General features: G+C 39.0%; 1 protein-coding gene across 2 annotated transcripts in view; it reads right to left on the reverse strand.

Moving 5' to 3' along the window:
- Positions 1-17,949, reverse strand: part of LOC107499402 (regulator of G protein signaling 7 binding protein) — a 93,759-nt gene that overhangs the window by 10,865 nt on the left and 64,945 nt on the right. For both annotated transcript variants that reach the window (XM_016123526.2, XM_016123525.2), the window contains exons 4-5: positions 7,335-7,482; positions 4,258-4,328 (exon numbers count right to left, since the gene is read on the reverse strand). In XM_016123526.2, the coding sequence (XP_015979012.1) occupies positions 4,258-4,328; positions 7,335-7,482 (219 nt within the window). The remainder of the gene's footprint in view (positions 1-4,257; positions 4,329-7,334; positions 7,483-17,949) is intronic.

Consider the following 17,949-nt stretch of genomic DNA (forward strand, 5'->3'; position numbering starts at 1 on the left):
TGAAAAAGCTTTCCAGATGGTTCTCATCCAATCTGTTTCACTGAGATGGAGAGCTTCTAGGGAGAGGTATCCCCATCACCTAGCACAGCACTGGACATATCATAGGTGCCCATCACATGTTGGATGATGGTAGGGACAACCTGTTCTTCCTTTATTAGTCAATGAGCAGACATTTAACTTTGTGAGTAGGGGCTCAACTTCATCAGAATAATGCATTAAGAAACTCATAGGTGATCAGCGATGTGTGGATCAGAATGGAGGAGAGAGAGGGATTGCATATGTCACACTGAATCTTGGACAAAAGGTTGCAAAGATTACAAAGGATATGGTGCTATGGGTAAAACTGCCCAGAATAACATTCAGGCACCACCTTGAAGCACAAAAAGTCTTACATGGGGCTCTGGGGGAAAGACTTGAATGTCATCTCCACACTAGCAGGTGGCATAGCTCCCCAGTGTTCTTCAGCTGGATATTGAACTCTTCTGCTTGATATGGTTAGGTTGGTTCTGGATATAAGGGTCCAAATGGGAGTGGATCAAGGGTATGAGTCGGGGGAATTGTTCCTAGATCCAATTTAGTTGGGTATAGGACTATCCACAGGAGGTGGCCCATTCTAGAACAGATCCAATTCCTGACAGATCCACTTCTGGCTGATTCTAATGGATGGCATCAACAACCAAATTCTAGGCAAGAGTGAATGCGCCAACATACCCCATAGCACATATTAAGTCAGAATTTTAGAAAAGGTGAAACTGTCTTTCAGGCTTAACTTATTTCTGTCAATTTGTTTTATTTGATTACAACTGTCATTTAGAAGATGCTTGTCCTCCACTTTCCAAGCTCCTTTTAACCTTTGTCAGTAACCTTGTGGGCTCTCCACTGGTGGCTCCATTTGTAATCCATTTGACACAGCAAGACTATCATAATTAATGAAGCTCCCTACAGCACTGCCAGTGACCCATAATGTAGGACAAGAGAGGTGCTGAAGCAGTGGGTAGAACAGTGGGCTGAGAGCCAGGAGATCTGGATGTTGTTGGGAGCAAACAAGGATAGCTTGCCCTTCTTTTTTTCACCTTTTTGACCCTGGCTAAAATGAAGGTGTAATCACTCACCATTAAAATTTTTGTTTTTGGCCACTTTCCTTCATCTGCCACTGAAAATTGATTTAAAGCAAACTATTGTTGAGTCAAGTTTCGATTGTGGTAGGAAGGAGGGAAAGATCTGATCAAATCTTTAAGTACTAAAATGAATGTGGAACAGTTCCTGATCTGAGGACTAGGATGGAGCCTGGAGAACACGGGGATCTGAGCATTTCCACTGTAGGCTCCCCCAGCACCTGCCTGGCAGGGTTTTCTCATGATCAAGGTTTGAGGAAGGAAAAAGGGAGACCAGGGGTAGTATCTCTTCTCTTTTTTTCCTCTCTGCTTCAAACACACACACATAAATGGAATAAAAAGAGAATGAAAATAAGAAGCCAGATAGAAAACAGATGGCTTTCTATAATGGTTTGCATCCAGTTAGTATTGTGTTTTGACAATTAGATCCTACAGAAAAGAACCGGTATAAATTTTTCTACATTTTACCCCATTTCATTTTCTGCATGTATTAACCTAAACCTATATAATAAACAAATTACCTGGAAAGAATTCCAGAAAGGTCATGGGGAAGTCCCTATGGTCTATCTCAGTATACACAGTCAGAGAGAGAGAGGAATCTGGCTGGTTTGTTTATTAAAATGATGCCATATGCATCTGCTAAAAAATGTTCCCAGAGGGACTCAAGAGACTTGCTCTCCTTCCCTCAGGCCTTCTCAGATTCTCCAGTCCAGACTCACATCCCCCTTTTCCCACTGGCCAACTCATAATGACATAATGTGAGTACCCAATGAACATGTAGAGAAAGGAAATGGATCTTTACATGCTAAGGGCTCCCATTTCTCTCACAGATGAAGAAAACTGAGTTATCCATAAGACTTCAACTGAATTTTAAAAAAATCATTTAAAAATCCTGTTGCATCTCTCCTAAAGAAGTTCTTGCATTACCTTGCCTTTGCCTTTTCATTCCCCAGATGGTTTCAGGGTTCAAATCCTGGGTATCGTTCATTTGGGTGACCATTCTTTTTTCATTCATGTTTTTACTCACAGTATCAATCTTTAATTGCTACTATTCTATTTCAAAATATGTATTTAAAATCAAATTATTTATTTACAAAAGTAATACAAAGTTATAAAAAGATTTATATTATACTTTCTATGATTATAAAAATGTCCTAAGTAAATAAAATGAAATTTCTCTTTTTCTGTTAATGCATAGCTAAAAAACTGTTGAATGAATTTTCATTAAGCATAGAGGGAATGTTTTGAATGATTTGATTTAGAATAGAGGCCCCATGGCACACATGAAATTCAGATCCGGGCATCCTGGACAGTCATCCTCCTGGGCAGCTGAATGTGAGGTACGGTGAGAGGCCCAAGTGCTGTTAATGGGGTTAGATTTGCCAGACATGTTAAGAAACTGAGAATAGCTTCAGACTTGAGCCCCAAATCCAAAGTCTTGGGGATCAATGTTCTGATCTGCAGGCTCAAGATCAACATTTCATGGACACTACACACAGCTTCAGAGCAAGTGGGAACAGGGATTGTTCTATTGGATGATGATGTGAAGTTTTCCTGAGCTGGGCTGGCTGGGCCAGGCTGGTAAATAATAGTGGCAACAATAGTAATATAGTATTTGTTGAATTTTTGCTCTCCGTAAAGTAGATATATGGCATGCATTGCTTCACTTAATCCTCAAAACAACTCTTCAAACTAAGTGATACTATTATCTCTTTTTCAGAGATGATGAAACGGAAATTTCCAGAAGTTAAATAACTTGTTCCAGAGCATAAAGCTGGAAAGTGGTAGCACCAGCATCCAAACCCAAGGCCGGCATTAATCCAGGTGCCTGGTCCCAGCCACCATGGATATTTCTAGCAACAAACTTGCATGCTGTGGTCACATGTTGTAGTAAAACACTATGTTCTTAAAACAATACAAGGTCTTAAAACACTGCATTCACGGCTTGAGCCGGCCCTTCAGGGGCATGCTTCGAGTTCCCCAATGCACCGTATTCCTTGCCTCTTATTTTCCGACAAACTGTCTCCATCCCATTCAGCTCAGGCCACCCAATTTTTGAGCCTCTTCAACTGATGTTCTTACTTCCTCGCTACTCCCCGTGCCAAGAGGCACTCCATCTTTGCTGCGAAATCCTCTCCCTCCTTGCTCAGAGGCAGGCGGCACCCTGTGCTCCCTCTCGACCAGGCTTTGCTCAGTGGAAATAAAGACGTTTCTTTCTTCCTTCTAAAAATCCTTTTCCCATCCTCTATGTACTACTCCTTGCAGCTTATGCTTCGCTTAAGGCTGCTCCAGCCATGTATGCTTATTGGCAGTGCTTATTATTTGTCCTTTTACATAGCTTCTGCCCCTGGAGCTGCAAAGTTGGGTCTTGAGTTAACAAACGTTTATTGTTTACGCTGGGTTTCATTCTACTGTGTTCCAGGAATTGCTCTCAGTACTGGATATATGATAGTTTACAAAAGCTTACAGAGGCTCCTTCCTCATAGAATTTATATTCTAGTGAATATCCCTTTTCCCTTTATGTGTTAGGATGTATATACCATTATAGGATAGTTCTGGAGATAGACTGCCTGGGATCACATCCAGCCTTTCTGCTGTCTGTGTGACCTTGGCCATGTTAGTTAACCTCTCTGTGCATCAGTTTCCTATAAATTGGGAAATAGTAATAGCTTTCTTTCTCAAAGGTGTTAGTAGAATTAAATAAGTTAACAACCTACAGTATTTAGGATAGTGGCTGTGATATAGTGATTTACAAGAAGAAATAAATATTTGGTCTTCCACTAGGCTGTAAACTTCTTAAAGGCAAGAACCAAGTGCCCAGTCCTTTTGTGTTTGCCTCACCTGGTATAGTGCTTTTCACAGCATGGACAACAAATAAATGATCTCGACTGATGGGGCCAGTGGAGAAGGGGTCTTTTTTGAGGTCAGAGTATATCTGGGCTTTCCTTAGGCAAAACTGTATACACCTGAGGGACTCCATTCTCATTATCATATTTTCTTAAGGAAAGACAAATGTATGCTAAATGCTTTCTAGTGTTTGTGTAAAAGAAAACCTTGCTTGAATTTCTCTAGAAACAAGTTCCAAGATTTTCATGTTAAAAAAAAAAAAATCCTCTGCTTCAAAATAAATGACAAGACTTACCTTGATTTTTCAGTGGTAAAGGCATAGTTTCCCTGAGTTTGCTTAAAAGGTTTTTCATTTCTCGCATGTCTCTGTAAAATTGATAAAAAGAAATAATAATCAACCGTAAATTTTTGAAATGCAATCTCAGTCTGTTCTACGAGACAACTGAAGGACAAGAGTCTGTGCTTAAGTGTACTAGCTCTAGTTTCCAACAGTCAAATATTGAATTCATTCTGCTTTTATAAGAACAAAATCTGAGACGGGTTGGTTCTGGAAGGAACTACTCTGCCAAACATTTCCATAGGGCATTCTGCTGTAGCAGCCCTCTTCTCTGCCTTCTGCTGGACCTGGCTGAGATCAGAGAAGAGCCTCTGGCCATAAGGATAATACTGCAGATTTGCAAGGGGAGGCGAAGGACACACAGCTAGAATAACAGGGGTACCCTTCGCAAAGCTGAGGCTGCGTGATGGTGCTCTATGGCTTTATGCTGTGGTTGTGTAAGTTTGCTTGCTGTTGTCTAAATTTACCCCCATTAGAATTCAGTGTAACACAGGTATTAAGCATCAGAAGGGCCAACACTTATTAAACGGACTTGGAATGATGGGAGAGTGTGACAGATTCTAAAACCATCAGAGAAGAGAGAGGGGACCTGGGACAGCTGCGACTTCCTCTAGCCATGGGTGTGTACGTCTGACACTGCATACCTCTAACATCCCTTATCCCAGAGAATATATGATCACAAAACCACAGAACTGTAGAGTAGGGTGACCTCTTAGGGAGCTTCTAGTTTGGGGGAGGGGCAAGTTAGACTTTTCAAATCTTTGGAACAGTTGTTCCCCACATGTTCAGGTGGTCATCCACTGGAGTTAGCACTCTTGAGGTCTTGGGACGTAGTGATAGATTTCATTTAAAGTAGCAAAAATCAGATACATCTTTTAGTTAACTCTAGGCAAACAATAGCAGGCACCAAGGGTTTAAGAAAATTTTGGAAGGAGGATAATCCTAAAGCCAAGGAAATTCTATCTATGAACCTAAGTCCCTTCTGCCATTTGAGGAGAGAGAGCTATCTAATTTTAGGATTTTAGCTTTGAAATCTCTTGGTCCATTTCATGAAACACAACTGTTCAGTTGAGAACTACTTGCCTTAGGGAAATCAGAGACCCCATGGGGTCTCCTCCTCAAGTATTGATTAAAATGTGAATAGGAACTCTATCGCAGGAATAGCTGATTGGAAGAGGAAGGGAAAGCTACCTTCTGGCTATGTAGAAATACACCTGTAAAAACATTCAGGATACTTTCTTACAGGTGTGAGGGTATGTCTTTTGAGCACTGCAAGATGATAAGCCCCAAAGGGTATTTCTAGAAGGAGAGGTCAGAGAGAGGGAGGAGGGCAAGGCCAACATCTCGAAGTGCAAGAGGTACATTTGTAAAATGCCCAAGGGTAGATGGAATGGGTGGACAGTGGGAGGCACAAAGTGGGAAAGGGATAGGAATGCAATATGCGAGATTGAGGCACAGTCTCCCTGGGAAGAAAGCACTAATTCTCAGCCTTGGCTGCTGCACAGGAGAATTACCTTATGCAGAGTAACACCCATGAGAGCCTGATTTAGTTGGTTTAGGTGGGGCTCAGCCATCAACATTTTGAAAAAGCTCTCTGGGTGATTTTAATGTGCAGCCCAGTTTGAGAGCCTTTGATCTCTTAGGGCAGAGAGACAAAGACAGAAGAACTGAGGAAGCGACTGTCTCAGACAGGTTATGTGCCCCCTTCTCTCAGTCATTCCCACCTCCTTTAACCTGAATCCAGGGTTTTCTGCAGAACTGAAACACTGCCGCTCCGTGGGGTCTGTTCTCCTATTCTTATCGCCAGCCATGGCTTGCTTTCTACACTCTTACAGGGCTTGGATAGAGCTTCTGTGCAAAGTTTCTGAAAAGGAAAAAGGCTTTGCTCATGGATTATGCTCTGACCATGGTACTCTGGCAGATATTTCTTCCTGGGAATAGAGCAAAGCATTTTCCATTTTAGAAATTAAACTAAATCACTCCCTCATTTGTCTCTAGTTCCATCAAACTATGCCAAACAGCTTTATTGTTTGAGTTGCTGGATTTCCGAGCTTATACAAAATCCAAGTTTTATTAATAGCACATAATTACCACATGCTTCAATTTTCTATAAACACAGAAATTCGGTAATTAGCTTTAGAATTATATTACAATCTGAAAGTAGAACCACAATGGCTATAAATGCCCTTGTGTGTTACATTTCTAAAAATAAAAAAATAAAATGTTCATTATCTTGTCAATGACTCAACCCCATACACACAGAGCACTCAGTGGAATTGCTCAGTATCCATTCAGCTGCTTTGTGCTGGCTCTGGGGACATTAGTAGCAAAGGACAAAATATCAGTGCGAAGGCCAATAAACAAGGACCTCGTCCTTCTGCCTCACAGAATAGCATTTTTAGCATCTAAATGAGACATGGCACTTATTATTATCATTGCTCCTGTTCCCCAAGTGAAATAGAACCACTGTAGAATTTTCTTCCTAAGAAAGAAACTCTCTCTAGCAGTGAGCAACTAACTGCTTGTTAAGATAAATGCATTAACTCCCTATGACCACTAAGGGACCATCAGCTACATTCAGGGAGAATAAGAGAAGGGAGTTCTGCAAAAAGCTATTTATGAACTGGACAGAACTGGACTGCTCAGCCCCTGACTGGCAGCCAAGCAGGCCATTCCATACACCTAAAATCTAAAAATCTACACGAGGCAGCTTTGCACGATATGGGGACCCAGCCCAGTGAGTGAGCTGTGACAGTATGTAGATGCGACTTTCTCCTTTTCCAAGAAAGCACACAGTTTCATTTCCATGGAGACCCAGTATGATGGAGTGGGATGAGCACAGGCCTGGGAGCCTGTGTCTATCGGAGCTTCCGCTACCATTCCGCTGCAGGAGTTGGACTCCTTACCTTCTCTTGACTCAGTTTTCTGAGAGCTCTGTTTCTGAATCTGAAAGAGAAAATCTTGACTCTCTGTAGCCGCGAAGAGTATTAAGTGGAGGAGGACTGGCTGTCTATTTAGGGTAACTTCCCACTTACCTTTCAGTGTTCTCAATGTCTGTGGAAACCTGCCAGGAATGTTGCTGAATCTCTACAGGGGATGATGAGCAGTCCTCTAGAACAGGTGTTTCTGCACTCTCCTCAATTTTGCAATCCAAACTCTTGGTTCCCCCACCAGGCTCCTTTCCTAAGGGATGGGGGTTGGGGATATTGATAAAGAAAAGGGAATAAGAAATCATAAATGCAAGTTGCATACTCAAGATGTCATTGAAAAGGTTGGTTATGCTTTGAATCAAAGGCTCCAGTAACACGAATAACTTTCCAAATACTAAAATAATTTGTCTGTGTGTGTGTGTAGATATATAAATATGTGTGTATACATAGATAATGTATATAATATATACGTGTGTATATAGCATGTTTTTGCAAAATTCTTGGAACGGTAGCTTGAGGCCAATGCAACCTGAAGATCAAGAAAAACGTAAGGGCCCTGTCTTTGACGGCCTAATGGTGCCTTGTGATCCTTTCTTAGTGAGTTTGATCAGGTTAGCTTGGGAGGAGGGACTCAGCCTGTGAAACCATGCTGCTTTTGGTCCTCAGATGCAGGGGGAGGTAAGAGGGCCAGGAACAGGCGACACCCAGCAGGAAGAATGGGAGCTCCTGCTGTTCTCTCCGATTCAGACACTGGCTTTCTTGACCTGTGAAAAGCAGCAGACATGTAGACTTGCCTTTCATTTCTTTGGCTCTCCAACCTTTTTCAGTGTGTCCTCTTATGAGGAAAGAGCCTGGCCTCAAAACCCAGCTTTATTCTGTTGTAACCATGAAGTGCCATCAACTAAAATGCCATGTACTGGGTAGTCGTCCTTAGTGATGCACTGCCAATCCACTTGTATTTACCGTGACCGATCTCAAGTGAATACATCAACATTTTTCTGGAAACGAATCTCGAAATTGGTTCAGCCATTATTTGTATGAAATTAAATGGGAATTATAGTCTATAGCCCAGTTGGCCTATGAGGCCAGAGAACTGGGTTTTAAACTTAGCTTTGTCAGCCATTCATTCACTCACTTGTTCAATCATTGGCTTACAAATATTTCTTGAGTATCAGCTAAGTACCAGGTTTTGGCCTTGATGCTAGAGATATAATGGTGAGAGAAAAATATAGTGTTTGTCTCATGGAGTGTAAAGTGCTGGATAGATACTTTAAAAAATTATACAAATAATTACGAAGCTACTACATAGTATTATGTAGTCTGGAGAAAAGGTGGCTATACTAAATAAATAAAAGTATATTTCTTTTACAGCCAGTTTTATTCATATTATGTAGATATAACTCTAGACTAGTTAAGAGATTGCTAGAGCCCACGTCATTGAATATTCATGAGACAGCAGCTACACTAGGTTACCTCTTAGCTCAGTTTTCCTAATCCCGATGAAATCATTTTTGCATGTTTAAAAAAACAAAACAAATAAACAGAAACTGAAACAAACTTGTGAAGAGAATGGGTGTTCATGGTAAATACTAATAGGAAGCTCTCCCCTTTGCTTCCTGATCTGAAGGAAATGAGCAAAAATCTCATCCCTGTAATCCATAACCCATATGGTAGCAACACGAGAAGAGACAAGCAATGAAGTGGTAATTAACTGTATAACATTCATCAGCCTATAGTAGAAACGGATCTCTGAATATTCAGCCAAAGCACAAACACAAATTTACTGGTGAGAATGTTTAATCCTTTTGTGTGTACTTTATGCACATTGATCCTGGGTAATGGAATTGCTTTTCCAATTTTATGGTATGCTGTTGGGTAGAAATTAATTAAGCTCATAATTTAGCATATTACCACTTCACAGTTGGAGGGCGTTGACCTCGTAAAAGCATTTGCATTGTGCTTCCTGGTAGAGTACAGCAAATTCAGTCCATTTGCCACCCACCTCTGGGCAGGGGTCAGCCTTAGGATGGGAGTCTGAGTGAGCGTGGCTGAAATCTGAGAGAGGGGCAAAGGGGGGGGGGCTCCCCTAAAACAGCTTTCTGCTTTTCAAAACTCTGAAGGATAGGGCCATCTGAAAGCACACATGACTCCTGTTATACTCTTGCAGGCTTGAAATGCCTCAGAGAATGGAGTATGGTTTGGGCAGCAAAGAAGATTCATGCACAGATAGAATTCTCTGCTCTGTGGGCTTTGCCTAGTTTGGAGGCCACAGCAGCTCCTGTCTTTTGGTTGGCACTACAGAGCCCGAAGCTTTTTAAAAAATATTTTTTGTTTTTCAATTATAGTTGGCATATGATATGATATTAGTTTCAGGTGTAGAACATAGTAATTAGACATTTATATAATTTACAAAGTTATTATTTGGATAAATCTAATACAACATACATAGTTATTATAATATTATTGACTATATTTTTATGCTTTACTTTACATCTCCATGACTATTTTGTAACTACCAATTCATACTTCTTAATCTCTTCGCCTTTTTAACTTACCCCTCCAACCCCCCTCCCATCTAGCAACCCTCAAAATGTTCTCTATATCTATGAGTTTGTTTCTGTTTTGTTTGTTAATTTTATTCTTTAGTTCCGCATGGTAAGAATCACCAAGCAACCCACAGATGGCTGCCACCTGTGTTGGGCTTATAGGTGCCTTGAGAGGCCAAGCCAGGAATCAAGGCCAGTTGCTGCTAGTGGTGGCCTTAAAACTACTTGGCAAGAGGTACAGAGCATGCTGAAGTCTGATGCTCTTTCTTTGGGTTTTGTGAGCCTTTGAGAGATTTCGGGAAAGTCTGAAGCATGAGCTATATGACAGACCATTTGTGTGAGAGAAAAACAACTGGAGGCAGCTTGGGTGGGCCAGCAAGTTGGGAGGAGTGGGGTCTCAGGAAATCGTGCGGGTGGAGCGACCTACGTTAACTAGGTTGATGGAGACACAGATATGGCTGGAGCCTGCATCTGCGAGCTGGGACGGGGGGGAGGGCTCAACAAAGGGGCAATGGATGCTGTCAGCACATCTGTCCAGGAGAAAGCCACCTCTCTAGTCCTCGCCCTGAAGCCAGACAATTCAAGTCCTCCTTGTATGTCCCTGGCATCCCGCAAGTAGCTGCCCCAGACCTGGAGTTCAGAGTGAGTCCATCACCTAATAAGTTTGGGTAGGCCCTTTAAGAGGAGTGTCTGCAACTTCAGAGGCCCTTTCACACAGCCACAATCTCCACTGGTTTTCACAGCCAGAGGTTATAGGGACTTCTCTTCCTGGCACTGAATGCTTGGGTCAGGGAGCCCAGTTCGGAGACAGATTTCTGCAGCCAAGGTAACTCTACCAATTCTCCATTGCCAAATGCAGTTGTGGGATCAGCCATCTCTCAGCTCTGCCCCTCCTACCAGACTTGAGGTGACATCTTATGTATGTTCCCAGTTGTAGGACTTCTGTTCAGCCAGACCTCAGGTGGCTCCCAGTGATGGTTTTCTGTAGTTTCATTGTATTTTGATGTGGTTGTAAGAGGGAGCAAGCACATAGTCTGCCTTCTACACCATCTTGACTGGCTGTCAAGCTCAAAGCTTCTATTCCAATGGGAACAGGGGAGGACATAAGCTAGTGGGATGTTTCTTCTTTGAGTCCTCTCTCTACCTTCTTCATATATAAACCTTTTATAGCAAAGGCATCAATAGAATCCAATACACAACCACTTTGTTTACACTTCTTACCTATAATAATTCTACTTACATAAGACAAATACCACTCTATAACTTTTACAGAGTAAAATAATGATTCATGTATTCCTGAAACATGCCTATGAGCTTGTACTGCTGGTAATATCCTCCCTTTCCTCATTTTCAGTGATTTCTGGATTTAGCTCTGCTAATGTGGATGAACAGAAATGAAAACCTTGGATGTCAGACTTGCAGTTTAGTGCTTTCTGTCACCTTCCAAAATCTTTGCAGAATTTTGATCATACTGTATCTTCTCTGCCTGAAATATCTTGAAAGATAGAGAGGTCAATATGAATTTAAGAGGTTTTCAATTCCAGAACATTCATGGGGTCAAATTTACTCTGCAAGTAGATAATTGCTCTCACTTATTGATAGCACTGACATTCTTTCCCACTGTAGAACCTGTTTAGTCCTTTCATAGAATTTATCACTATCAGAAATTACCTTGTTTGTGTATTTGGTAACTAGTTTATTGTATGCTGTCCCTAACCCCTCATCTCCCCATCTCCAGACTAAACATGTAAAGTCTATGAGGCCAGGAACTTTATTTGTGTTCTTCAATTCTATAAGCCCCCTATCAAGAACCAAGCCTTATATATAGTAGGATTTCAATAGGTATATAGCATTTAAAAAATTAATTATACTATATATGTTGTTATACAATTTGCTTTGCCAAATTAGTATGGTTAGAAATACTTTTATGTTAGGGCATTTTGGTTTATTTCATGCTTTTAACCCATTTCCCGTTTGCCCTGAGGATACTTGCCAGCAGCACTTGTGACTTCACTGTTCACCCCAAGATAACTTGTGGATGACAGTCCTAACCTTACCACCAAAGTTTGCCACTAATTATCTCGCTTTTATTATTATTTTTGCATTGCTCTAGTATATCGATAGTCTTTGGAAACAAATGACATCATTCTATTTATAGCATTCTGTTTTTAGTAGTGGAATTTCCATTTACAAAATATAGTAATTATCGATCACTGAAAATGTCAAATCTTAGAAAACATAGCATTCCGACACATGATGTTCACATCGTTCTCGAACAGTTGTTAGCCAAAGATTCATTTGATGAATCCAATTTGTGTATACATTTCTGTTACATTAGGATTAGAAATAAGTTCTGTTTAGAAATAACTCCAAGAACAGTTTTCGGATTTTGTTTTCACATCGAAAACCAGTCAAGATTTTCTTTAGCCTCAAAGAACGTGTTTATGTAAAAGTAAATTAACATTGGCAGCGAGCTGCACTTTATTTTCTAAATGGGAAATGGGTTAAATGGATGAGGTAATACTCCATAGTAAGGAATTTTGATTATAATTGTTCCTTTTCTCTACAATGTGCCAATATTTGTATCAGACAGACCCTTTGAAGTAGAAAACTGGGATAAGTATATGTACTCGCATTTTGTATTTTATACATATAGCCAAATTGACCTCTAAAAAGGCTATGCTAATTTATACTTTACTTGCATCAACAGTAAACAACAGCACCCATTTTCTCACACCTTTGCCAGAATGTCATATTATCAACAATTAATTTCTTTAATCTGATGGGGGAAATAGATGTTACAGTTTTATTTTTCATTTCCTTTATTACTACTATTGATATGAAATTTATTTTTTTTGTGTTAATTGGCCACTTGCATTTCTTTTCTACATTTTCTATTCATATATTCATTTGCCCATTTAAACAATGGGGTTGTCTTTCTTGATTTGTAAACACTGTCTCTTTCAATAATGGATACAATATAATGGATGCTGATCATTTGTTATACATACCGCTTATATCTCTTCACCTACCATATGTCTTTTAATTTTGTTTATAATGTACCTTTTCATAAGTTAATATTTTTTAGTCAAAGCTGTTCATCATTTTGCTTTATGTCTTGTCTGTATTTCTTTCTAATAAAATGCTTTTAAATGGTCAGTCCTTTATTTCCACTGTAGTTTATTATATATGGTGTGATGTAGTAATCTAAATTTTTAGCTCAGATGAAGAGCCAGTTGCCCCAACTCCATTTACTGACTTTCCTATTGACCTTACTGCTCGTTCTAGTATATTAAGCTTCAGTATAAATGTGGGTCTATTTCTGGACACACTCTTCTATTTCATGTTTATTTATTTGTTTATCCTTGAGCCAGTTTCATGATATTTTAATTATTATGGTTTTAGTACTTGATAGGTAAAGTTCTCCTTCATTGTTCTTTAAAATTTTTTTGAACCCACTGCAAGTAAAACTGTAAGTTACTACCATCTGGGATTTGGGCCTTTATTAAGGGATGAATCATTGATTCCTTTTTCAATATTGTCTAGGTTTAATGGTTTATTAAAAAATTTTGCTCTTCATTATTAATTTGTCTAGAAAACCATCTACCAAACAACATTTTTTAGGAGTATAAAGTTGAATACGGTTTTCTCTTATAATTGTTTCATATCTCTTATGCTGCATATTTATGCTGTATATTTATTAATTTCTTTGTGTACCATCATTTCTTGGTTTCTGTATCTTCCTCTTTTTTGGATTCAGTTTTTATTTTGTTAGAGCATATCCTTGACTAATTACTTAAGAAGAGATCTGTGGAATGCAAAATTTCTTAATCTTTGTATAATTGAAAATACTTTCTCTCTCTCTCCTCCCCCCTCCTCACACTTAAATTCTAATTGTCTGGATATAGACAATTAGCTAAGTTTCTCTCAGAACTTGGATGATATTTTCTTATCTCCTATCTGAATCCAGGGATGCTTTGTATATAGCCTATTTAAAGCTCTTTGAAAAAATTTTGAGATGTTATCTTTAAATTTCTGGGTTATGAAATGGCTCTTAAATATGTCTAAGTATGGGTTCTTTTTATATTAATCTTTTTGGCATTTGCAATCAATTTCCTCCCATTTCTTATTTTGAAAATGAGCAAACCTACAGCAAACTTGCAAGAATAATACAATGGGCTGTCAAATATACTAGTTTCAACAATTGTTAATATTTAGCCATATTTTCTTTTCTCTTCCATCCCTCTCTCTCTGTGTATCTCTCTCATATATATGTGTGTGTGTATATATGTATATAGGTTTCATATATATTATACATGTATATGTACATAGGTTTCATATATTGTGTTGATTATAATTTTACACATAAAATTACATATTATATATAATTTTTGATGAACTATTTAAGAGTGAGTTACAGACATTAAAGACGCTTTATCTTTATTACTTAAGCATATGTTTCCTAAATAACAAGGATGTTCTCCTACATAATCTCTTAACAATTAACACACTAAAAAATAACTGATTAAATGAGTCAATGCATTTTGATACAATACTATTATTTAATATATAGTCCATATTCAAATTTTCACAATTGTTTCAATAATGTCCTTTATAGCCTTTTGTTTCGTTTTGTTTTGTTTTTTAAATCAAGGATCGAATCCAGGTACAGGAATATTCTAGCTACACCAATTGTTCATTTTCCTTTTACATACAATAGCACCCTTGTCTTTTTTTATCTTTGATGTCATCGATATTATTGAATGTAGAGTCCAGGCTAGTTGTTTTATAGAATGTCTTTTAATTTGGATTAGTCTGATTGTTTCCATATGTCTAGATTTAAAGTAAACACTTTTGACAACAATATTATAGAAGTGTCCTTCTTAGTGCATTGTATCGGAAAGCACATGAATCAATGTGTCCCATTATTAATGATGTTAGTTAAGTATTATTGATTACTTGCTTAAGGTGATTTCTCCTAGCTTTTACCATTATAGATAAAACCTTTTCCCTAAGGTTATAGAATAATTCATGGAGTAATTCATTGATATGTTATGGCCTTTTCAATTTAAATTCTTTCTTTAGGTTCAGAAATTTTTTTCTAGAAGTGATTATCTACTTCTCTCTATTCTCTCTGTTCTTTCAGAATTCCTATTTCATATTTGAGTCTCTGGATCTATTATCTATGTTTCTTAACTATCCCTCATGCTCTATATTTATTTTGGGTGCTAAATTCTGGGAGAATTTAGTGGTTTTTCAGTTCACTATTTTAGGATCTCTGTATTTCCATTATAATAATTAAGAACTGTGAAGGGTCTGAGATTTTTATACTCCCCGTGAATTAGACTGACACAGTTTCATGGATACTAGAAGTAGTCATGAGAGACATGAGACTCCTGGGTCAGAGATGGTGACAGTGTACTACTCATACAATAGCAGTAGCCAGAGTATCAGCATTTGTGTTGGTTTCTTGAGTCTTAATTCCTACAGGGAGATATGAGAGGGTCAGATCATATTTGTAGACACAGGGGGCTGTGTGACAGGAGATCCTGGGATTTTTATAAGCATGCCAACTCTTTGCTCCAGGGGGAAACATTTTCATTATACTAAATAATAAGCATGCCTTGCCCTGGAAAAAAACTATGACTGTATTTTCCAAGGCATTTACTAAATAAATATATTTGAAAAGTTAGTGTCAAACAAAGGGCAGTCAGTGCCTCACTTTGTAAGATGTGCAGAATTGGCAAGAGACTAAAAGAGAATTGTCTTCCAACAATAATTAACTCATCTATTGAGTTTTCTTTGGTTAATAACATTTTTATTTCCAACAAATCTGGTTGCTTCCTTCTCATTGCAGACAGTTACTGTTTTATGGGTATGACAGACTCATAAATCTCTCTGAGAATATTGATTACATATATTTTAAATTCTTTATCTGTTTCTATTTTAAAATTTGTTCTTATTAGTTGTTTATTTGTTGCATTTGGTATCTCAGTGTGTTGGTTTTTCCTAAAAATCTAGTCATTCCTGGATGACTAGATTTGTCTTCGAGGATTTCTGTTAGCCTATTACTCTGATTACAGTATCCTCTTTCTGGTTATTGTGAAGAAGGGGCAGAATAAATGGCTGGATAATGTGTGTCTAAAGTTCTGGGTGCTTCTCATCTCTATTGATAAGTTACCTAGGCACTGGCCTGTTTTGGAGGCCAGATGCCTCCTCTGAGTTTCATGTTTAAAACCCCTACTCCATTGAAATATTCTGAACAACATATCCTGGGAACAAACACTGGAGTCATGTGCTTACCTTTTTTTTTTTCTTCTTCTTCAGCTGACCATAGAGAGGCTCAGAGTTATTTTACACTCTGCTCTGCTTTGCTGCCCAGTCCTGACACTCACACCAGGCATCCCCCTGGGCCAAGCAGTGATGCACTTGGCTGCTCAGTGTGGGGCAGCCCAGCTTTTCCTGAATACAATTTCAAACTTTAATTGCCCTGACAACAGTTTCAAATTTCTATGATTTGCATTCGTTGATTCCAAGTTTGAAGTATCTCTGGAATTTATTTCAGTTTTGCAGAAATTTTCTCCTGCATGGATTTCTTTTTTTTTTCTTCTTGGGTGTCTTATCAGCTATGATTTCTTCTGTTTATTTATATCCACCAATCCAATCCAAATGACTTTCTAGCTTTGAGAAATTCCTCAAAAGTTCTGGTCATTCTTCCCTGGTTTTTCAGGGACATGGGAGACTGTTTTGTTTGTCAACCTCTATTTTCTCTTCCTCTTATAATTAGGAGGGACCACAGAGTTATGGCCAATAGATTCTAAGCAGGAGTGATGTATGACTCTTCCAGATTGACTCCTTAAAAGCCTCCCATATGATCCCCCATGCTTTCTTTTCTCTCCCTGATCACCAAATGGTTTTGGAGAATAGGAAGAGCAATACTGCCCACCGCACTCCAGCTCTGCCATTGGACAATGACATAAATAATGAACTCTTATTGTTCTAATCCATTGAGATTTGGTGTTGTTTCATACAGCAGTTACCCTACCCTGACAAATATAAGAACTAATATGGGTTTATTCTTTTCATTGTATCTTTTTCCATTATTTCAAAGAATTCTCAATAGGAGGGAAAATAGTATATGCATGAGTTCAGTCCAACATCTCTGGACAAGCTTTTCCTTTAATTGTACTCCTTCTCTTTTGACAACAGATACAGAATGAAAGCAATACACTCTCTTGTACAATAATTATTAGTTGAAACTTTGCTCTGCTCCAGACACTGTGCTAAATGCTGAGGATACAATGGTGAACACACTCAGGGTGATCAACTACCCCTCAATGTAATACATGCTACAATCTGTGCCATGGAAATGCTTGGAGGACACATCGGATGGGCATCAGCCCACCCTTGGAAGACCAGGAAATGCTTCCTACAGGAAGTCCCATCCAAGTTATGATCCACAGAAAGTTTTAGAGGTAGACCAGGTGAAAGAGATGGGTATGGGGTGGGGTGACATGGGTAATCTGCCTGAAGCAGAGGCTAAAACTAGAAAGAACTTGCAAGTTCAGGTTCCTCCAAGTACTTCAAGATGCCTGGCATGTGATAGGGCAGAGTATGGGGTGGGGAACAGGCAAAGTGGGGCCTGCTGGTGAGAGATGAGGCTACAGAGGTTAGAGGGTCAGTTCATACATGTTCTTCTGAACCACGTTCAGGATTCAGCAGAGGAGTGACCCAAAAATCTGGACGGTGGCCAATTTGACTTCTTCATCTTCAGCTTCCCCACTCTGACAAGCGTCCTTAGAATGGAGCACCTGTCCTCTAATATCAGGTGGGCTCTCAGAAGATGGGCCAACCTGCTTCCAAATGGTATCTTCAAGTCAGTGTTTTACTTCACTCAAGAAAGTAAATATGCATTTAAAATCACGTCACTTCTTATTATGAAATAGAAAACTCTGCCTCCTGGAAAATCAATTTCAGGCCTCAGTAAACAAATATTTTCTCCAAGAGTAGATGGAGGTAGGGGAGAAGAAGAGCCTTTAGTGTATCTTGAAATAACACTAAGCTGGCTTCATCACTTTAGAACTAGGACATCAAGAAGTTGGCCACTTTCCTCAGGGCCTTGCAAAGCTTTCTGCTTCCAGCTCCTTTGGGATTTCCATGTATTTTTAGCCTGT

The sequence above is a fragment of the Rousettus aegyptiacus genome, unplaced genomic scaffold, assembly GCF_014176215.1.
Source record: "Rousettus aegyptiacus isolate mRouAeg1 unplaced genomic scaffold, mRouAeg1.p scaffold_m13_p_8, whole genome shotgun sequence".
NCBI classification, from domain to species: domain Eukaryota; kingdom Metazoa; phylum Chordata; class Mammalia; order Chiroptera; family Pteropodidae; genus Rousettus; species Rousettus aegyptiacus.